This window comes from Moschus berezovskii, chromosome 25 (assembly GCF_049115385.1).
Source record: "Moschus berezovskii isolate FMDL1 chromosome 25, NW_MosBer_1.0, whole genome shotgun sequence".
NCBI lineage: Eukaryota > Metazoa > Chordata > Mammalia > Artiodactyla > Moschidae > Moschus > Moschus berezovskii.
In genome coordinates this window covers 30963572-30986324 of record NC_142484.1, presented here as the reverse complement: position 1 = coordinate 30986324, position 22753 = coordinate 30963572, and the positions used below count along the sequence as shown (strand labels likewise).

General features: G+C 43.5%; 3 protein-coding genes across 7 annotated transcripts in view; 2 read left to right on the top strand and 1 right to left on the bottom strand.

Moving 5' to 3' along the window:
• Nucleotides 1-2064, top strand: part of ALG8 (ALG8 alpha-1,3-glucosyltransferase) — a 28468-nt gene extending 26404 nt beyond the window's left edge. For 2 of the 5 annotated variants that reach the window (XM_088832140.1, XM_055416078.2), the window contains exon 9: nucleotides 211-2060. In XM_088832140.1, coding sequence (XP_088688266.1) covers nucleotides 211-442 — 232 coding nt within the window. In that variant the 3' untranslated portion in view covers nucleotides 443-2060. Of the gene's footprint in view, nucleotides 1-210 lie in introns of all 5 variants that reach the window. The other 3 variants (XM_088832142.1, XM_055416076.2, XM_055416075.2) reach the window with 3 other exon arrangements.
• A 5716-nt stretch (nucleotides 2065-7780) lies between these two features.
• NDUFC2 (NADH:ubiquinone oxidoreductase subunit C2) lies at nucleotides 7781-16503 on the top strand. The gene is made up of 3 exons (XM_055416073.2): nucleotides 7781-8098; nucleotides 14342-14485; nucleotides 16324-16503. Exons 1-3 carry the CDS (start codon nucleotides 7930-7932, stop codon nucleotides 16371-16373), a joined length of 363 nt encoding a protein of 120 aa, XP_055272048.1. The 5' UTR covers nucleotides 7781-7929; the 3' UTR covers nucleotides 16374-16503.
• A 1059-nt stretch (nucleotides 16504-17562) lies between these two features.
• Nucleotides 17563-22370, bottom strand: THRSP (thyroid hormone responsive). Its single transcript, XM_055416072.2, has 2 exons — nucleotides 21820-22370; nucleotides 17563-18254 (listed from the first exon to the last, which is right to left on the bottom strand). Exon 1 carries the CDS (start codon nucleotides 22293-22295, stop codon nucleotides 21825-21827), a length of 471 nt encoding a protein of 156 aa, XP_055272047.2. The 5' UTR covers nucleotides 22296-22370; the 3' UTR covers nucleotides 17563-18254; nucleotides 21820-21824.
• Between the last annotated feature and the right edge of the window lie 383 nt (nucleotides 22371-22753).

Below are 22753 nucleotides of genomic sequence, written 5' to 3'. Positions count from 1 at the left end.
AGATGATGATTGGATAATTTGGATTGTTGAGTTAATAGAATGATATCGTTTTATCACTTTTTTCTAAATGTGAAATTTTTTGCATTCTTTTGACTCTGGCTTTAGCTGCACTGCACATCAAGACAGTGCAGTTGGGCAGCTTTAGTTGAGAAATGTTTGCAAAAGCAGAATGACTCATCTAAAGTCAGACTTCTCTCCTTTTTTCTTCAGAAAAGAAAAGCCTCTTTTTAACTGGATGGAAACTTTCTACCTCCTTGGCTTGGGACCTCTGGAAGTCTTCTGTGAATTTGTATTCCCTTTCACCTCCTGGAACCTGAAGTACCCGTTTATCCCTTTGTTACTAACCTCAGTGTATTGTGCAGTGGGCATCACATATGCTTGGTTCAAACTGTATGTTTCAGTATTGACTGACCCTCCTGTCGGTAAGACAAAGAAGCAATGAGTAAAGGAACTGCTTGGATGTATTCCAAGCAACTATTTCATGGGAAGTTAATCAGAACTTGAAGAAGTTGCTGGTAGCATGAACCATTCATTTCAGTAAATCTGTGGGAGGACCATTCTTGTAAACTTGGCTTTGCCCAGCCTAGCAACCTGATTGTCACCATGGTGAGAAGCCACTTGTCCTCCATAAGCAGTGAAATACATCTGAAACAAATCTCGCCTTCCCCTTTTAAAATTGTCATTGAGACTGCTGTGCTTGCTCTAGGCAAGAAGGGAGTCTGATCAACAGCATGATTATCTGTAGCCTATGATAACCATCGTCAGGATTATAAAGCATAATTAAGATCATGTGCTAAGGGAAGTATAAATAAAATATCATTTTGTATTTCTGCACAAAAAACTTTTGGATTATTTCCAGCTCCTCCATTTTCCTGTTGGTGTGCACACAAGCAAATGGTGTGCGCTAAGCCCCATTCTGTACATCTTGTTCCAGGAGGTGCTTTTTTTTCCCATTGAAATTATGCATCGACAATACTCACAAAGACAGAATTTTTAATGAACTGTTCAGCCTGTCAGCGGAGATTATAAGCCACTCTGCTCTTACATTGAGTTAAGGACATCTTCTGCAGTTCATTTATTCTAAAAGCAAATACTCCAAATTCGATAGGGTCACTCCTTAAACTTTCCTGTGTGAACAGTCTAAAGAGTGTTTTTTTTTTCCCAGCCCGATCTAGTCCTCCCCCAACCTTGAGAGTTCTTCATACACTTTAACCAAGACCCCAGATTGCCTAGTATCTACAGCACATTCCAATTCAGCCAATGTTTATCTAGCTGTCACTAGGAACTTCCACGTTTTATTTACCCATTGTCCTCCTAAGAAGATCAGAGAGAGTCCAAGGTCAGTAGAATCCTGGGATGCTAATCCAGTTATCCATCTCTTAAATTCACTCTATTTTCCAAGTCGTCTTTTGAGTCTCCTTCACAGATAAAGGGGGATTTTTGCCAAAGGAGAGGGGAAGCACAGCCTCTCTAGCCTCTTTTCCTCACCACGGTTTCCCATTGTACCGTGTGCTCCAGCTGTCCCAACAACTTAGAATTCCTGGTGTGCCATGCTATTTCCTACCTCTGCTTCCTTTCATTTCTTGCCACTTCCCTTCTTTCCTCTTTCTGCTGACTTTTACACCCTATCACTTGATTGTCTGCACTTCAAGATTCAACTGCAAAATGCCATTTCAAAATGTTCTGAAATCTGTAAGAGAAAGCAAAGTTACTATCAAAATTTAAACAAGATATATAGAAAAGTGGGAAGGACTTAGTATTCTTGATCACAATATATTTTCCCAGGTTGAGGAGATAGAGCCAGAACTGGGAGGGAACAAGATGCCCTCTTTCTAGCCCAACACTGGCATAGTTCTCCTTGTTAATAATTCCCACCTAGAAACTACTGTTTGTGAAGGGAGCACTTCAGTGTCGGAGAGAATTGCCCCCAACGTGTAGTCCATGTAGTTTCTGTTTGCATTTCATGGGAGAAAAAAACGTTCTATTAAAATCTTTGAAAAAGATGTTTTACTCTTAAGCAGTTAGATAAAATTACTCTTCCAGTATGATCATGGTAAAAATAAAAAATTCTTTTGGCCCACCTACCTGCTTTTTCGTGCTCCAAAGAAGTGGGCTACTGTGCTAATGACAACTGAAATTGGAACAATTTTACAAACCTCAAAAACCTGAATCAATATAGCCTTTAGTTTCTCACAATAGAGTCCCATATTTGGCATCTCCACTTTATAAAAAGGTCAGTAATTTTTTTTTTTTCAGTCTCAGAAGTGTTGACTGAAAAAAAACACACATAACATAGGAGTTGTTTCAGGTTTATTCAGGGACCGTTGTAAGGGCTGTAGCCTAGGAAACAGCTTCTCAGTAACTGAGAGAACTGCTCTGAAGAGGAAGGGGGAGGTTCAAGTATATATGTGACTTTTGGGCTAGGGAATACCTGCACTCAAGTATCAGTTCAGTTCAGTCACTCAGTCGTGACCCCCTCTGCGACCCCATGCCTCCCTGTCCATCACCAACTCCTGGAGTTCACTCAAACTCATGTCCATCGAGTCGGTGATGCCATCCAGCCATCTCATTCTCTGTCGTCCCCTTCTCCTCCCGCCCCCAATCCCTCCCAGCATCAGAGTCTTTTCCAGTGAGTCAACTCGTTGCATGAGGTGGCCAAAGTATTGCAGTTTCAGCTTTAGCATCAGTCCTTCCAATGAACACCCAGGACTGATCTCCTTTAGAATGGACTGGTTGGATCTCCTTGCAGTCCAAGGGACTCTCAAGAGTCTTCTCCAGCACCACAGTTCAAAAGCATCAATTCTTCGGCGATCAGCTTTCTTCACAGTCCAACTCTCACATCCATACATCACCACTGGAAAAACCATATTTTGGTAAAAGATTACTGCTAGTCACGAAGAACAGACATTTAGTGCTCTTCTGTGTATGGGAAAATGCAAGAATCTGGGTTCGTTAAAATTCTTGCTAAGATACACATCTAACTGTAAGGGACCAGCTTGTCCAAAGCACAGAGCATCCTGTTATCAAATTAATTTTCTCCATCTGAAGCAAAGAGTGCTTCATCCTGTTATCACCTTAATTTCCTCTGTCTGAAGCACAGAGTGTACTGTCCATCAGCAACTGTAGCAGGTAAATCCTTGCAGAACTGGCTAATAAGCAACACTATTCTACCTTGTTTGTAGGAGTCAGAACTAAAAACGGTATACTATATACATAAGTGAAATTGCTCAGTCATGTCCGACTCTTTGCAACCCCATGGACTGACCAACTAGGTTCCTCTGTCCATGGAATTTTCCAGGCAAGAGTACTGGAGTGGATTGCCATTTCCTTCTCCAGGGGATCTTCCAGACCCATTCATTGAACCTGGGTCTCCTGCATTGCAGGCAGATGCTTTACCATCTGAGCCACCAGGGAAGCTATACTATATATATAAGACAACTATAAAAAGGACTGGACCCATAGTATACCTATGTACAGGATCCTAGAGCCTCTCAGAAGAGCATTCAGGGAGGATTCATTTTTTTAGTTTTTCTGAACAAATAGATAGCTGATTAGGCAGTGTCGAGGTGTTCACCATTGTGTAAAGCATCCCCTTCCACATGCACAGCTGTTTCTTAGGGCATTTAATGCTGAATTCATATTCTTCCTCTAACTTACCTGTTGGTCTCTGAAACCATATAATGACATTCTAATCCCATTGTGACAACCCTTCAAAGGATACACAGGGGAGGTCCCACATTGTGGCCCTTTCTGCTGAAAGCGTACTACATGACAGGTGTTATACTAGGTATTACCCCCTTTTAATCCTTTGAACTGAACTGAACTGAATCCTTCCTAAAGTTTGAAAAGCAATTCATTATTGCTTCAAATATTTGCTGAATTCCTATTGAGTGTCATGTGCTGTGCTATGTGCTGGAGATCAAAAGATGAACAAAAAGACATTCCTGCACTCAAGAATTTATATTCTAGTATCTAGAGAGAGGTAAGAGCCAGGAAGATGACTCCTAGAAGAATACATAGGTGGAAAGCTGTAGGACATTAGATTCGGGAGTGATTTTCTTGGATATGACACCAAAAACATAGGCACCAAAAGCAAAAATTGACAAATTGGACTATGCCTGAAAAGAAACAGGGCTTCCCTGGTAGTTCAGCTGGTAAAGAATCTGCCTGCAATGCGGGAGACCTGGGTTTGATCCCTGGGTTGGGAAGAACCCCAGAAAAGGCAAAAGCTACTGACTCCAGTATTCTGACCTGGAGAATTCCATGAACTGTATAGTCCAGTGGGGTCACAAAAGAGTTGGACACGACTGAGCAACTTTCACTTTCAAAAGAAACAATAGAGTGAAAAGGCAACCTATGGAATGAAAGAAAATATTTGGAAATCATATACTTGATAAGGGATTAATATACAGAATATACAGGGCTCTTCTACAACCCACCAACATAAACAACCAAGCAACTCAATTTAAAAATGGACAAAGGACTGAATAGATAATTCTCCAAACATACACAAATGGCCTACAAGCATATGAAAAGATGCTCAACATCACTAATCATTAAGAAAAATGCAAATCAATACCACACACTTATAGGATGGCTACTATCAAAAGAATGGAAAATAAGTGTTGGCAAGGATGTAGAGAAAGTAAAACCCTCAAGCCCTATGGAAATGTAAAATGGTTCAGCCATTGTGGAGAAACAGTATGAAGGTTCCTCAAAAAATCAAAAATATAATTTCCATATGAATCATCAATCCCACTTTTGGGTATATATCCAAAAGAATTCAATGTAGGATCTTGAAGAGATTTTTGCACATCTCTGTTCATTATAGCATGATTTCACAATAGCTAGGAGGTGGAAACAACTCAAATAGACATCAACAGAAGGACAGGTAGATAAAATGTTGCGTATACATTTTACAATGGAGTATTATGCAGCCTTGAAAGAAAATCCTGGGAATTCCCTGGTCTGGTGGTTAGGACTCCACGCTTTCACTGCCAAGGGCTGGGATTCCAGCCTGGTTGGGGAATTAAGTTCCTGTAAGTCATGTGGTGAGGCCAAAAAACAAGGGAGGAGGAGGAAATCCTGTCACATGCAACAACATGGATAAACTTCAAGGACATTCTGCTAAATGAAATAAGCCAGTCACAAAAGAACAAAGACTGTGTAATTCCACTCCTGTGTATCTGAAGTGGTCAAAATCATAGAAGCAGAAGGAAGGTAGTTACCAAGGGCTGGGGATAGGAGGGGAAGGGAATTAGCTTTCAATGGCAGAGAGTTTCAGTTTTGCAAGATTAAAGTCCTAGAGATCTGTTATACAACAATGTGAATATACTTAACACTACTGAACTATACACTTAGAAATGGTTAAGATGATAAGTTTAATGTTATGTTTTTTACCACAACTTAAAAAGTTAAAATTTTAATTTATCCAAGAAAAAGTTATTGGATTTCCCTGGTGGTCCAGTGGTTAAGAATCCATTTGCCAACAGGGGACATGGGTTTGATCCCTGGTCCAAGAAGATCGCACAGAGGTAACTATTCTAAATATTTGTGTTAATCCTTCTCATGCTTTTCTTTATAATTTTACTACTAATACGGGTATCTCTAAATAGTATATATTTGCCTAATATTGAACTTTATACATGGAATCATTTATTGTCTTCTAACATCTCTTTTCTCTGATCTCTTAATCTTTTTTTTAAACATGATCCTTTTTTTTTTTTAAGTTCATCATACTGGATATACCTTTGAATGAAAACATGACAATTTATCCTCCATTCTGCTCTTAATGGACACTTTAAATGTTTCTAGTCTGGGGCTATTACTACTGGATATTACTCCTCGTAATATAATATTCTTGTATCTCTCTTAGTCCTGGTTAACATGCCCCAAGGCTTCTCTAGACCCTAGGCTTTGGAGTACAGTCTTCAGTAAATGAAAAAGAAATGGAACACAACTCAAATATCCATCAAAAGGGTAATGGGTGACTGCAATGTAACTTACTTATATAATGGAATACTATACAGTAATCAAAAGGAATGAGCTTGATCTTTATATCATCATGGATGGATCTCAAAACATGTGGAATGATGAAAGTGAGAGAAACAGAAACACTGAATTGTACAATTTAGGTAAATTTTAACGCGTACATAATACATACTAAATATATGTAAAAATATAAAAAGTGAACTGTAAGTGTAAACTCATGATTGTCTCCGAGGAGGATGGGAAAGGGTTCTATATTTATAGTGTTTTATTTCCTTTTAAAATAAATATGACAAAATATTAACAATTCTGGGTGACAGCATATGGGTATTTGTTACACTGTTCTTTGTATTTTTGTTTTTGTATGTCTTAAGTTTCTTAGAGAGAGAGTGGACCGAGAATACTGTGGAGAAGAATGTGTAAGCAATATTGAATATTTGCCTAACAGACCATCTAGTATTCAAAATTAATGTAATCCTAAGGTAGAGTTTTGATGGTTTTCACTCTTTTGATATAATTTTAAAAGAAACACTATGGTTTAAAAAAAATAAAAAGAGTGTGCAAGGACTTCCCTGAGTAGGAATCCACCTCCCAATGCAGCAGATACAGGTTAGATCCCTGGTCAAAGAACTAAGGCCCCACATGCTGATAGGCAACTAAACCCTGATCCACACTAGAGAAAAAAAAAAATATCCGCTGGCAGCAACCAAGGTGCAGCTAAATAAATAAAATTTAAAAGACTGTGGAAAAAAAACCTCTTTCATGTGTCATACTAGTATTTACATAAGGCAGATTCTCAGGTAATTACTAGGTCAAACAGTCATCCTAAAACATTTGCTGCCTTCCAAGAAACTGTTCCAATATACATTCCTTTGGAAGATCCTAACTTTAAATGTTACAGATCTGGGAGTCCTTTTTGTAGGCATAAGAGTCTCATCCTTTATTAGCTGATACTTAATTCTTCCACTTTGGAAATCAATACCTGAGGCATACGGCTTTGCGTTAACCTCTGGTTTAATCAGCATTCTTTTAAGTAAAATGTTGAAGACATTTCAGCTCCTTATAAACAAGGGATGTCTAAACAAAGAGCTTTTCAAAGATCGGAGCTGACCAGAGACTGGACAATTACTTGGCAGAATATTACAGATTCTCTCTCTCTTTTTTTTTTTTCCCATTCTTCAGATCTTTAGGAAACACCTCGTCCCTCAGCGACGTGCAAGGACCTAAAGACCCAGACTGAATTTCGAGAGTTTAGCTAAATGATCCAGCCCTGGGATTCTCCGAATTCTTTATGGCTGGCTGGACCTTAATTTTAGGCTTTGTGAAGGGTGTTCCTGTGCAGATGAACGACGGGAAACTCAGAGAAAGAAAACTAGTTTTTATTTGATGTCAATTAATTACGTTGCTTAAAACTACCCATCAAGCCCACTTGGGGTCTTGGATACAAAAATAAATTCTTGCCGAAGGAACATTCTAGGGCGGAGGAAGGAGAGACAATTGCGGGCGAGGGTGTGTGTTAGTCGCTCAGTCGTGTCTGACTCTGCGCTCTCTGTCCATGGGATTCTCCAGATAAGAGCCCTGGAGTGGGTTGCCGTTTCCTTCTCCAGCGGGCAAGGGAGACGGTGAAAAAAGCAACGTCTCCTAGTCTTCTCCGGGTTTGGCTCGTTTCCTGCACTGCGCGATAGAAACCTAGCCCCTGAGCTTCTTAGCGCCGGCCGGCAGACTAGCGACGGGGGACTCTTCGTAGCCCGGAACCTTGCGCGCGCGGTTCCGGCAGCAGCGCGCCCGGGGAAGCCTTTGCGTGCATCACCGCCCTGCGCCATGCCCTTCAGTCCGGCGCTCGGAGGTGAAAGCTCCTAGCCTGGGCCCCTGCAGTGGTCCCGGTGGTTTCCTTAGTAGTTGAAGGCCTGAGGCCAGGCCTCAAGTGGAAACGGCGTCACCATGATGACTGGACGGCAGGCCCGAGCGCCCTTACAATTCCTGCCTGATGAGGCCCGGAGCCTGCCGCCGCCGAAACTGACGGACCCGCGGCTCGCCTTCGTTGGCTTCTTGGGCTACTGCTCCGGCCTGATTGATAACGCGATCCGGCGGAGGCCGGTGCTGTCGGCCGGTGAGGGCTGCGCGGACGGGATCGGCCGGGAGGAGCTGGGGTCGTAGGGCTGAGGGCCGGCTCTGCCTTAGGCTGGCTGAGGTGCCTCCGCTTTTCCGGGCCTTTTCGCGTTAACTGGCCCCGTCTCGCCTCTCTCAGGTATCCGCTCCCCTTGAGCTTCTCAGAATCGGGCCGGCTAGAGTGTCATTTCAGGAAACTGAGATGCAGTGCAACCCACGACCTCGCAGTGAGTCTGTGAAGGACCCCGGACGGAACTGCTTGCTCCCCTCTCAGTTCGCGTTGTAGGGTGCAAAAATGAGCGCTCAGTCTATCCAGTGCTCTACTAACACCACGTGCATTATAGCATTTAGTCATCAAACGCCGTGGGATAAGACAGTGGGGAAACAGCCTTAGAAAGGTTAAAGCAGTTTGACCAAGGTCGTAAGTAGTACAGTCTGTTTGTAAACCCCAAAGTCTACTTTTAGAACCAGCACTTCTCAGATTGAACGTGCATACTAATAAATTGAGGGTCTTGTTAAAATGCAGATTATAATTCATTAGCCCTGGAGAGAGCGAGGCCTCGTGGTCCCAGTCTCCCAGACACTGCTGGTCTGGGGACCTCACTTTGAGTAGCAGGCTTTAAATCACTGCGTTGTATTTCCCAGTAAGTCCGTGTCCACTTGTCAGAGACCAACCGAGGTAATAAGTGACACACTGTGTGCGTGACTCTTTGCGCCCCCCATGGGCCCAGCCTGGCTCCTCTGTCCGTGGAATTCTCCAGGCAAGAATACTGGAGTGGGTTGCCCTTTCTTTCGCCAGGGGATCTTCCCCACCCAGGGATGGAACCTATGTCTCCTGCACTGGCAGGCAGATTCTTTACCTCTAAGCCACCTGGAAAGCCCAAGAGACACAGTAGCTGTGCTAAAGTCTGTGGATTTCCCAAGGGAAAAGAGGGAAAATTTATGAGATATTTTTGAATTTAGCTGTGATCTGTCAGAGGAATAGGTGGAGAGAGTCTTCCAAGCCATGGGAGGCTACTGAGGGTGAATGGAAGCAAGAGCATGGAAATAGGGGGGCAGCTGATGATGAGTGAGTGCAGAGTAGAGTGATAGGCAACAAAGATTTAGGTACATTGTGGCCATTTAGTCTCCAGGCAGACAGGAACCTTATATACTTTTTGAAAGCTGCCAGAGGAAATACAGTGATTGGACTTGTGTTTTAAAAGGTCGACTTTGTTAGAAACTGGAGCCAAAAAGCTCAGTTAGGAAGAAAACTAATACAGTGGTTCAGGAAACCAGGAGAAGGAAATGGCAGCCTACTCCAGTATTCTTACCTGGAGTATTCCCTGGACAGAGGAGTTGGCCGGCTACAATCCATGGGGTCGCCAAGAGTCGGACACGACTGAGCAACTCATAGTCTTTCAGGCAACCAGGAATCACCTCCCTTGTGCCTCTTTTGCCTTGCAGGTGTATGTATGCCTGGAGGTTGACTCCCAACCCACCAGATGTCAGCATTTCAGGGCTCAAATAGACATCCCATCTGCCTTGGACATGACCCCGCTCCACGGAAATGAGTGATCTTTGTCCATTTCTCCACTAGGAACTATGGAGTGTTCTCCCTTTTTATCACCACTCCACACCTGCCCAGGCCTGTTACATGATGTAATGGAAAGAGGTCCACTTTGGAGTTAAATGGCCTTGCCCCACTGCTTCCCATTTCTGTCACTTTGGGCAAGTTACTTGATCAGAGCTTAAGTTTCCTCACCTATAAAGTGAGAATAATTCATCTTTGCAAATTTTTTGGTGAGAATCTATAGGTAAATGCCTGGCACACAGAAGATGCTAACAGGTTTCCCTTTCCTTAGCTCTTGTTGCACAGTTTACCATATATTTGTTCAGTCTTAACTGAGCTTTTTCTCTGTGCTTGCAGTGTTACACACTGGGTATGGGAGGAGGAATTCTGACCTTCTCTTGCTGCTGCTGCTAAGTCTCTTCAGTCGTGTCCGACTCTGTGCGACCCCATAGACAGCAGCCCACGAGGCTCCCCCGTCCCTGGGATTCTTGGGTCAGTGGGACAAGCAGACATGAGTCTAGGCGTGACAGGTGTTTTGATAGCTGGGTGAGCAGACAGTGCTTTGGGAGCCTGAAGAAGGTTCAGATCAGAGAGATGGTATTCCAGAAGAAGAAAAGGTTGGCTGAAATTTGAAGTCTGTATCACTTAATCTCACCTTGTTGTTGTCAAAGAATGTTTTGTGCCTTTTCTGGGAGACCGAAGAACATGGTGGTTAAGAGCACAAGCTTTCGGATTTGATGCACCTCCTCCTCCCTACTCGCCATTTGATTCTGGAGAAGTTACTTTTCTCTGTGAGCTTGAGTTTCCTCATCTGTGAAATAGGGATGGTATCTACCTCTTTGTGTGGCCGTGAGAACTAGGGGAGATGATGAATGTAAAGCACTTAACCCAGGCCTAGGGGTCAGAGTTCCTGAGTTCCCTGAGTTTCCCTTGTTGCTTTGGAAGATTCAGGCTTTGAGAACTTTATTGAAATCTTTATTCTCAGCAGCATTTATTGAACGCATACTGTATTTATCTAGTTCAATGTCTGCCGAATAGTAATGATCAGTGAGTATTTATTTAATGAGTGTGTAGATAACAAGGAAACATAGAACCATGCAGAGATTTACAAACCAGATGGGCATATCTATGAAAAAGATGAATTCTGATACAAATTTATGCAGATAGAGTAGGAGGAATGGGGAAGGAGGAATACATGGTGGGTTTTTCCAGCTGTGACCATGGAGAGTATCTGGCATTCTCTAGGTAGTTGGGATATTCTGACGATGAAATCAAGCTGTGCAGATCTTTTTCAAGTACACAGAAAATATTAAATATGGTTTTTTCTTAAACTTTTCTCCCATCACCTATTTTTAAAGCCTTGTTTCTGGATACTGCTCACCTGCCCTAAATTTAGACTTACTTAGTATCTCAGTATAGTCTCCAAAACTAAATCTGTATTGATTTCTAATCTAACGTAAGAGCAATTTATTGTGTTCTGCAAAGAGCATTGTGGCTTTCAAGTTTAGGTCAACCGAGTAAAGGAAAAAAGAGGAAAATGATTGTGAAGGGATTGTGAATGTAGTGAGAGGGAGACCACTGCTGAAAGAGAAGAGGCTAGGGAAATGGGGACTCGAGAAGAGGCCAAGCTATGCCTTTAGGGTTTGGGACACTGATACCATTGAAATCTTCTGTGCAGGATATGGGTAAACACAGAGAGTCTGGGTCTTTTATCTGTGTATCCAGTGGCACATGGGAGAACGCAGCACATTTTGGTTTGCTGTATTACAGGCGGCTCATTAGGGAAACGGAGAAGGCAATGGCACCCCACTTCAGTACTCTTGCCTGGAAAATCCCATGGATGGAGGAGCCTGGTGGCCTGCAGTCCATGAGGTTGCAAAGAGTCGGATACAACTGAGCGACTTCACTTTCACTTTTCACTTGCATGCATTGGAGAAGGAAATGGCAACCCACTCCAGTGTTCTTGCCTGGAGCATCCCAGGGACAGGGGAGCCTGGTGGGCTTCCATCTTTGGGGTCACACAGAGTCGGACACAACTGAAGTGACTTAGCAGTAGCAGCATTAGAGGAAGCAGTGGCTGTTTGGGGTAAGTGCTGTGCTATTCAGTGCTAAGTCAGTTCAGTCATGTCTGACTCTTTGTGACCCCATGGATTGTAGCCCACCAGGCTCCTCTGTCCATGGGATTCTCCAGGCAAGAATACTGGAGTTGGTTGTCATGCTCTCCTCCAGGGGATCTTCCTGACCCAGGAATTGAACCTGCGTCTCTTATGTCTCCTGCATTGACAAGTGGGTTCTTTACCACTAGTGCCACCTGGTTCTTTACCACTAGTTCCCTTCTGGGTAAAGTGAAGTGAAGTGAAATTGCTCGATCGTGTCCTACTCTCTGTGATCCCGTGGACTGTAGAGTCCATGGAATTCTCCAGGCCAGAATACTGACGTGGGTAAGCCTTTCCCTTCTCCAGGGGATCTTCCCAACCCATGGGTTGAACCCAGGTCTCCCGCATTGCAGGCAGATTCTTTACCAGCTGAGCCACAAGGGAAACCCAAAAATACTGGAGTGGTTAGCCTATCCCTTCTCCAGGATATCTTCCCAACCCAGGAACTGAACCAGGGTCTCCTGCATTGCAGGCGGATTCTTTATTAACTGAGCTATTGGGGAAGCCCCTTTCGGGGTAAGGGAGAATGCAAAATAGTCTGAGCACTGTCCATTCCCAGGTCATAGTGATATTTTTTATTTTTATTGTTTTACAGTCTTTCCCAAAACACTTTTAATAACTACTGTGAAAAACAGGTATTATCTTTGTTTTAGAGGTAGTAAATTGATTTGCCCAAGGCCATTCATCCATTTATTGCATATTTATTAAGTGCTGTCTGTGTGCTGATATACAAAGATGAGTGGAACATTGACTTTGCCTGGTAGTAGAGGGAGAAATAGTTACTATAGCAATTTACATATTATGAGGGATGAATTCATCCTTTTAACTCCAGGAAAGTTTTAGGAAGGCTTCTTAGCAGAAGTGTCGTGTGAGTTGAGCCTTCAAGGATCAGGACATTGCTGGGCAGAGAAGTAATCATCAGTACATGATGTGTAGAAGTATGAAGGAGCCTAGGTTATGTGAGGAGTTAGAAGAAGTTCAGTGTTGCTGGGCACAGTATGCGTACCAGGGAGTGTCAGAAGATGAAGGCGGAGGAGTCAGCTCATGAAGGGGCTGGGAGGTCACATGCAGGAGATTGGGGTCTTGTTAACCATAATTGAAGAAGGGACTGACAACTAATTTGTGTTTTCGTAAACATTTCTCTAGTGACAGGGTAAAAGCTGGAATCAATGAGAAGTAGAAAATGAGATGAAAGGTAAACCAGTTATATAAATGAGCATGAGTTAAGGAAATATTTATCAGGTAGAATCGACAGTGACTGACTGTAGAGGCTGAGGGTAGAAAATAAATGATAATTAGTATGCTTATTACCCAGGACTTGTATTTCTGGGCAAATGGTCTTTTAGGGAAAAGGTATGAATCGGAAGGAACTGAGTGTGTTTGGGAGAATTCAGGTTATCGTATCTGTCAAATATTTGGGTGTATCTGTTGTTCAGATAGGTATCTGAGTTGGACATTACTAATGGGTTACCAGTACGTGGATAATAGATGAAACTATAGGAATGAAAGTGTGTGTGGGATAAGAGAACGGCTGAGGCATTCTGAGAATTTTGAGGCGCAGCTATAAAATCTACACTTAGCCTTATGTTAAAAAAAAAAAAAAAGATTTATATAAAGGTATTAACTTTATACCTTTATTAAGTTAATACCTTTGGATCTCCCCTTCACATTTAAAATTTTGGGTTTGCTAGATCATGTGATTTGATCCTCTCCAGTCTTATTATAATAGGATGATTTTATTTTTTTGCTGTGCTGACTAGTATGTGGGATTTTAGTTCCCTGACCAGGAATTGAATGCACACCCCCTGCAGTAGAAGCATGGAGTCTTAACCACTGGACTGCCAGGGAAGTCCCAGTAGGATGATTTTTTTTAGTTTTTGAATAGGTAGTACTTGCAAAATTACAAAATTCAGAAGATACAAGAGAATGAGATGTATTTGTAGTGAGTTTGAGTGAACTCCGGGAGTTGGTGATGGACAGGGAGGCCTGGCGTGCTGTGATTCATGGGGTCGCGGAGAGTTGGACACGACTGAGCGACTGAACTGAACTGAACCACTGGATATGTAAATACAAATCGGTATATGGAGACAAACCCAACTGCTCTTAGACCATTTGCAGAGGGCTTTACCCGCTACTCGCCATGTCTGGAACACATCCGGGAACGCAGGTTAGTGCAGGTCTAGGGTCTAAAGTTAACCTATTGAAAAAGAAGACCTTTTTTTTTTCTGTGTCAGTCTACCATTCAAGTTTTTGTGCTTATCCACCTTTTTCCTTGAAGAAACTTATGAAACATGACTTTAAAAATTTTGGGGTTCTGTCTATAGTTAAATTTGTAGACAAAATGTTGCTTTTCATAGTTGCCAGGTATCCTTAGGAAGACGTTCCAAGATTATGGCTGTGTGTTCAGAATACCCATATGCAACAGGTCTTTTTTTTTTTTTTTAAGAATGTTGGAAGAAATTGCAAACTACGTATCTAAAACATTAAACACACAAGACTGAATTTGCTTTCTTTGGAATTTGTGTTTCAATTTCAGGTTTACATCGCCAGCTTCTATATATTACTTCCTTTGTTTTTGTCGGATATTATCTTTTAAAACGTCAAGACTATATGTATGCTGCGAGGGACCATGACATGTTCTCATATATAAAGTCACACCCAGAGGATTTTCCTGAAAAAGGTATTTCAAGTTCATTGTAGAAAACTTTTCTTACTCTGTGCCATTTTCCCTAGTTAATCTTTCGCGTGCCTGTGACTTCAGTGCCTTCTGTGTTCTGTTGACGTCCGCCTCTTTGTCTGTAGACCAGAATTCTCTTGAATTCATATATCCAGTTTCTGACTGAGTACCTCTGCATCCCTCAAAGAGCAAACGGGACTCACGTCCCCCTGCTCACCCAGACCTCCTGGTCTTCTGTGTCCTGCTTCAGTGAATGGCACTACTGTCCACCTGGGTGCTCCAGCCAGAAGCCTGGGAATCATCTTCGTGGCTGTCTCTTTGCCTTCTCATTAGTCATCAACTCTCACCATTCTAATCCCTAAATAATTCTCAACTCTGAACTCTCCTCTCTGCCACTGCCACTACCTTGCTTCAGGCCGTGGTAATCTCTTGTGTAGACTCCTGCACTTGCCTCCAGCTTGCCTCTGCTTTTGTTCTTAGCAAAAATCACATCTCTCTGGATAAATATGGATATGCTTAAAATAGCTATCCATTACCTTTTGGATAAAATCAAGACTGCATAAGATGTCTTCCCCCCACCGCTTCCCAGGCTGAGCTAATTGCCTGGGATATACACTTAACTTAGGCTTTTATCTACCGCATTACACACACAGACTGTGTTCCTCACTGGACTGTAGCTTCATCTTTGTTTCTCCCGCCTCCAGCCCAGAACCTGCACATAGTAGGCATTTAATAAACGATGACTGGCCTGAGCTACACAGGGCCCTGCCTCATCTTGTGTCACTCAGCTCGTGCTGCTTGAAATGCTGTCCTGCGCCTGCCCTGTGTCGCTGTGTATGTGCTGGACCCCTTAGCCTTCCTCCTGCCCCGTTTCCACCCTGTGCGCCTACAGATTCCTGCTCAGGATTCATCGTGCTATAGACAGGGATTTTCTAACCACACTGTATTTATCTTCGTGCAGCTGTGAATGTAACTGTAATACAGCTGTTTCCTCATTTGTGTTTTATACAAATATACAATATAGATATTTGTATACATGAATGAATGTGTGTAGGAAATTTTTAAACTTGTAAGTTTATACATTTTTAGATTTTCCTATTTATGTAAATGTGTAAGCATTTCAATTTAAGCATTTTAAATCTCATCAGACTGAATGGTGTGATCTGTAAGGTCCTACTTAGCTCTGAAATTGTATTGTTCTTAATAATAATTTCCTTATCCTTCAGTCACATATGTCATGTTTATGGTGGATCAGAAGGGTACAGCTTTTTTCTTTGCCAGTGAAGAGCTCAAAGACTAGTGCAAAGCCATGAATAGTGGATGTGTCGGGGATGGGAATACTCAGGACTGCTGGATGTTAGAGATGGAAGGAATCTTGGGAATATTGATTTCTAAGAGGGAGACCCAGTGGCAGTTAGTCCTTAGACCCATACCTCTGGCTCTTTGCCTGTATGTTTCCACTGGCTCCCTCTGACAGTGAGTGTAGCCTCACAGGCTCATTCTCTGAGAAGCAGATTACTGGCAGGTGTGCAAACAGCCTCCTGCACCAATAGTGCAGGCATGGCGAGCTTGACCACCTCAGCTTCTGGCCCCTCCCTGTTCAGTCCTTCTTCCACTCCTTCAGCCAGGATCCCTCTGGCAGCACTTTGCCTCTCTGGACAACCATCTGGACATCAGCATAGATTCTTTCAAAGCAGTTCTTCATTCAGTGGAACAAAATGCCTGGTTGAGGACTAGAAAATAAAGCAGTTCTTATAAGAATATTAAGTGTTAATGTTTCTTTAGGAAGTATGATTTTTTCAACATGATTTTAAAATCTTTTGTGATTTTTCTTTTTATAGATAAGAAAACTTACAGGGAAGTTTTTGAAGAATTCCATCCGGTGCGTTGAAGTCTCCAAAATGCTTGCTCCGGTTTCATTGATACCGGTTATTTCTGTATTTTGTCGAACTGTTTCTATGATCTGAAGTTTATGTTAATCTCTTAACGTTAACACCTTGTGATTAAAATGGTCAATGTAAGCACTCTGACTCCTTTTTGTCAAAAAACAGTTCATCAGAGAATGGTCAGCTTCCATTTAGCTAGTTTTGAGAAGATATCTGGCAGATTTTAAAATGGAGTTTAGTTCTAGTTCAGAGTTGGCAGTCTAAATAGCCTGTGGGCCACATCTGGCTCACTGCCAATCCAGTTTTATTGGACACAACCAGGCTCATTTGTTTATATGTTAATGGCTGCTTCCTTCTGCAGCAGAGTTGAGTGGTTATGACAGAGACCTTATGGTCTGTGAAACCTGAAATATTTAATATATGGCCTTTTACAGAAGAGTTTCACCTGCTCCAGTTATAGTGCAGAGTGAACCAAGCAATCCAGATGATGGAAGGTTTTGTGAGTCATGTAGAAAATTTTGATTCGATTCTAGGCAGTGGAAGGTCACTAAAGGATTTTAAATAGGGATAACATGGTCATGGTTATATTGCTGAGCTCTCTGCAACACCATAGAGGGTGGTTTAAAACTCACGACCAGGAGAATAGCTCGGCGACTGATAGAGCAAAGAGGTCTCAGCTCTTAGTTGGGACATCCTGGGGAAAGTGAGCTCAGTAGCTAACACTGTCTATGGTGGAAATGAAAGTGTTAGTTGGTAAGTTGTGTCCGACTCTTTGCAACCCCATGTACTATTGTAGCCCTTGGGGCTCCTCTGTCCATGGAATTCTCCAGGCAAGAATACTGGAGTAAGTAGCCATTCCCTTCTCCAGGGGATTGAACCTGGGTCTCCTGCATTGCAAGCAGATTGTTTCCCATCTGAGCCCCCAGAGAAGCCCATCTACAGTGGATTAGAAGTAAAAGATCCCACCTAACTAGAATGAGGTTTTACTCTTTATGGCTTATCAAATCCAAAAACTTGTCCAAAGTTTTTGTTTCTAAGCTCAGATTTCATAATCAGATTAAGTTTTGGAGATTAATAAAATTGTCTACATGTGATTTCAGATTAGGTGGCAGTATGAATATAAGCAGATGGACAAAATCACCTCTTCTCTTGAGTCCTACTTGTTAGAAATGAAATCATGTCTGAGAAAGTACTTTAGAAGTTAATAAAGATATGTACAAATACAAGGTATTTTTATTGCTGCTGCAATAAATAAGTTTATCTCTGCTCAATAGGCATAGGAGTGTGAACCACTCAGCGCTGAGGACTCTGCTGCTGCTTAGTTCTGTACAGTGGAAAGGAAGGGAGGACTAGAGCAAATACAAGGTGAGGGTGGGAGAAAAAACAGACCTATAATAATAGCTCTCACATGCCAGATGCTTTTGACTTACTGTTTAATTTTCAAAGCAACTTCATGAGATAGGTAGCACTATCTCCATTTTATAGATGAGGAAATTTAGGCCACGGTGGGTTAAATAACTTGCCCACAATTGCAGTGAAGGACTGCCAAGAGAGAAGGATGTGAACTTCGGTTAGTCAGATGCTAGAACGTCTATTTCTACCGTAGCACACTGACCAGGTGACAGACAGGTGGTCCCTCATGAATCTCTGGCTTCCACCCCAAGCTAGTAAGAGGAGCGAGGAGTTGTGAACAGCAGCAGGCAGCCTAACTGTGACACAGTGATGAGTCCAGGAACTGGTGCTCAGGGGAAGGTAGGGAGGATTCCCAGACATCCAAATCATCTCTTATAGTTGCAGGTCCAGGTCTTTCTGGTCTGGCCGTCATCAGGCTAGCAAACTGCACCATGTCTTCATCACGGAGACTGCCTTCTATCATGTGGAGTATGCTGTGGGTGCACAAATTTAAAAAAACAAGTCAGTATAAGTTCACACCATTAAAGTACTGTCACATGTCTATTGAAATAGGAAACCTATTGAAAAAGCAGAATGGTGCTGTTTGTAGAAAAACTCTAGTGACCTTACAGCACTATGAGAAGAATCTGGTTGTCAGAGATGCAGTACATCATCTAGCTTCATCTCTGCCTTTTACTAACAGGAAAACTACAGAAAGGTAAAGTAAGTTGTCCAGGGCATAGAGAGGTCAGTGCGGAGCCAGGACAAGAAGCTAGATTTTTTTTTTTTTTTAACTTTTGTTCAGTCACCACACAAAAAAAGTGTGTTGAAGTGTGTTACAGTTAGAACTGGCTGCTCTTGTCTTCCAAGAGGTTTGGCAGGTCAAGGAGTGACGTATCTCACTGCTCTGCCATCCATAATTCTTACCTCCAGCCCTGGCTGCAGAATTCTAAAGTGCTAAGGAAATCTGTGGTGTAGAGGAAAGGAATCAGATGTGAGTTACACCAGGGTCCATTCACATCTTGGCTTTGCCATTTCCTGAGTAACGCAGACTCATTTTCTCTCTCAGACCTCCAGGTTTTTTCATGTGTTAAAGGGGATTGTAATTCCATTAGATCATTGATATGCAAGTAATTTTAAACTATAAAACTATTCAAGTGCCAATCCTTTTACTAATACCTTTATTATTCAGTGAATAAACTGAAACCCTGAGAAGTGAGCAAAAACAAGGCTGCACAGCTCATTAATGGTGGAATCAGAACTCGAACCCAGAGCTCTTGACCCAGCCCCCTTACATTCAAGAAGAACCTCTGAAAGTCCACTCAGGGAGCTTCAAGAGGAGGGGGTGTAGCTGGCAGTTGGGTGTAGGTTTGAAGTTGTTTAGTCACTGAGTCATGTCCAACTCTTTTTCAACCACATGGACTGTAGCCCCCAGGCTCCTCTGTCCATGGGATTTTCCAGGCAAGAATACTGGGGAGGATTGCCATTGCCTTCTCTAGGGGATCTTCCTGACCCTGGGATTTAACTCAAGTCTCCCTCATTGGCAGGCAGATTCTTTACCACTGAGCCACTGGGAAGCCCAGGTTTGAGGTAGGGAAAGGGAAAATGGCTGAGAAAATACCTGGAGCAGAACTCTCTAGACTGTGTATTTAGGGTCCATGTGTACTGCCCATCATTACAGGGTAGCCTCAGGAAATATGGTAGAGACTAAATCTGATGGAGAGAACACCCAGATCAGACTTCCCTGGTTAGGAATCTGCCAGCTAGTGCAGAGGACACAGGTTTCATCCCTGGTCCAGGAAGATTTCACATGTCACGGAGCAACTAAGCCCGTGTGCCACAACTACCGAGCCCACTCGCTTGGAGCCTTGCTCTACAATAAGAGAAGCTACCCCAGGGGCTTCCCCTGTAGTCCAGCGGTTAAGAATCAGCCTGCCAATGCAGGGGACACAGGTTAGATCCCTGGGCCGGGAAGATCCCTCTAAGCCAGTGCGCCACAACTACTGAGCCCATGTGCTGCAAGTGCTGAACCCTGTGCACCCTGGAGCCCATGCTCCGCAACAAGAGAAGCCACAGGAGAGAAGCCCATGCACCACAGCTAGTTAGCCACACTCACCGCAACCATAGAATGCCTGCGTGCAGCAATGGACACCCAGTGCAGCCAAAAATAAAAATTTCCAAGTATTTTCACATTTACTGTAAAAAAAAAAGAGGCTACCCCAGTGAGAAACCCGTGCACTGCAATTACAGAAAGTCCACGCAGCAACAAAGACCCAGCACAGCCAAAAAGAACAAGAAAAATGCCCAGCTCGGGGGCCAGTCTTGCTTTTTTTAATCCCCTTACCACTTAGGTGGGGTTTCACTGGTGGCTCAGCAGTAAAGAGTCTGCCTGCAATGCAGAAGACTCAGGTTCAATCCCGGGGTCAAGAAGATCCCCTGGAGAAGGAAATGGCAACCCATTCCAGTATTCTTGCTTGGGAAATCCCATGGACAGAGGAGCCTGGTGGGCTACAGTCCATGGGGTCAAAAGAGATGGACACAACTTAGCAACTAAACAATTACGTGACTTTGGGTGAGACACTTCCTCTATCTGGATTTAATTTTCTTACAGGTAAAATGAGGATAAAAATTCTGCCCAAATACCTATATCAGGTGCTTTGAGATTCCCATGGACATGGACAGGTTTATCACCAATGAAGCCAGCTAATGGGAACAGGGCTGGTATGTGACACGGGATCAAAACCAGCAGGTGCTGTGGCCAAATTTCTCCCAATCTTTACCCAGGAGTGACCCGTCCCAGATCCCTTCTAACCTCCTACCCTGTGTGGCACCACCTGCTTGTCTAGCTTCTTGCTCACCTACACCTCACAACCCCAGCCCTTCTGGGCTCAGATCCCAACATGGATGTATATGTCCTCTCCACTGGGCTTCCCAGCAGGCATGTCTCCATGCTGGTGTGCCTAGTACGAGTTAGAGTGTCCACACGGTGGTCCTTTAACTTTCCACTTGGCTGGCTGCAACTTGGGATGGCCAGAGCACCTCTGCTAGTTGCGGGACTGTGGTGAACAGCCTCACTCATGTACCCCAGCAGCTTCACCCATATATATATCCCCGGATGCCATATAAATATAATTCTCCATATCCCATAACTTGAAAAAATGTTGGAAGCAGTGCCACACACACACAAAACTCACATTCAACACCTGAGTAAATGCATGCCTTGGGTAAGGTTCTTCATTTATAAAATAGAAATAATAAAACCTATCTTCCTAGAATTGTTATGAAGATTTAATGAGTTCATCCTATCTCAAGCATTTAGGGACTATACTGACATTTATTACGTGCTCAAATAGAAGCTATTATTAATATGCAACATCAGAGATTCTTGTTTTAGAATTCATGGATGGGTCTCTGAAGTCGCATATATAGTCATATATATGTCTATATGCCTGGACTCTAGGGAAAGAGTCCTTGGCTTTAATCAGAGTCTTAAAGAAGTCAATGGTGAGAACACACTTGTTCAGTTCATACAGCTCCAAATATTCACATGAAGTGATGCAAAATATTAGTTGCTCAGTCATGCCTGACTCTTTGCAACCCCATGGAATGTAGCTCACCAGGGTCCTCTGTCCATGAAATTTTCTAGGCAAGAATACTGGAGTGGGTAGTCATGCCCTTCAGGGGATCTTCCTGACCCAGATTGAACCCGGGTCTCCTGTAGTGCAAGCAGATTCTTTACCGTGTGAACCATCAGGGAAGTCCAAATATTTGCATACTTACTAATAAATGCACAGATACATACAAGTGCACATAAGGCATGCACACACCAACCACTTTTCCTTATGTTTCCATAATAGCTCACCATCATTACTCACCAATTCTGGGTCAGAAGGAGAGTAAGACAGGCCTGGCCTTGGGCCTTCCTGGATAGTAGTCTCAATACCCAAAAGCGAGGGTGGCTGTCTGAGAGCCTGGCTTGCCCTCTCCCACTGGGTTCACCACTGCTCCCTTTCCTCCCCTGGAATGCCCCTTGGTGGACATTAGCACAGCCACCATTACCTTTCCTACATGGCCTGTCCCATTTTCTCCTGGTATCTCCTTGTCACCTCCTCAGCTTTCAGGGTAAGATGGGTGAGTATGTGATGAAGGTTAGCAAAGTGCAGGTGGAACTGGGCTTCCAGGTCCAGCTGACCCGACACCTGCTCCTCCTCAGCCTCTTCCATCTCTCCAGCTTCAGTCTCAGCTCCATCGGCTTTGCCCCCTGCCACCTTGGCCTGCCACTCCTGCCGGGGCAGCAGCCCGTGCTCCACATCCATGCGGATGGCCTTGAGCATGGTGAAGTAGCTGTACAGATCGGAGACGCCCGCCTGGGCCTGGTACCCATGTGTGCTCAGCTGCATGTCCCGCAGAAGGCTGGGGATCATCACCACCTGCTCCATGTTGCGCACCACGGCCAAGTACCGGTCCATGACAGTCAGCAGGCAGTTCTTGGGGTAGCGCTTGGTCAGCACCTGCATGATGGCTTTATCTTCCATATGGAATCCAGCAGACTGCCTCGGCCTCTGTTTCCAGGCTGTTATTTTTATGTCAGTATGCACAGCAGTTTGACAGGATGCCAAGACCCAGCCGGTAGGTCAACACAGCCCTCTTTTAGGCCAATCCTAGGGCTTGGGTCCCAACGTCCTGTATCAGGTGATCCATCTGCCCAGGGACAGAACTGCCAAACTTCTGACTGTCATTTCAGTGCTCTGTGACTGCCTCAGTAAGAGCCCGGCTCCTCCTTCATCAGCTTGCAGAGCCATTTGGAGGGCAGCCTTTGCCTTGGCAGCTGGTGCACTTGACCCTGGGGCAATAATTAATTCTCTCAGGTCACCTAAGACCAAGCTGCCCATTGACTATCTGTGTCTTAATGCCCAACTTGCTTCTTTCACTTGGGTGCCTCAGCTGTGAAATGAACAAGGGAAGAGGGTCATGCAATAAAAAGGCTTAGTGT

Excerpts from the sequence above, each read along its gene's own strand:
- NDUFC2 (XM_055416073.2), top strand. The coding sequence starts at position 7,930 with ATGATGACTGGACGGCAGGCCCGAGCGCCCTTACAATTCCTGCCTGAT. Across the intron at positions 8,099-14,341 it reads GAGGCCGGTGCTGTCGGCCG|GTTTACATCGCCAGCTTCTA; the intron begins GTGAGGGCTGCG and ends TTTCAATTTCAG. Across the intron at positions 14,486-16,323 it reads AGAGGATTTTCCTGAAAAAG|ATAAGAAAACTTACAGGGAA; the intron begins GTATTTCAAGTT and ends TTCTTTTTATAG.
- THRSP (XM_055416072.2), bottom strand. The coding sequence starts at position 22,295 with ATGGAAGATAAAGCCATCATGCAGGTGCTGACCAAGCGCTACCCCAAG.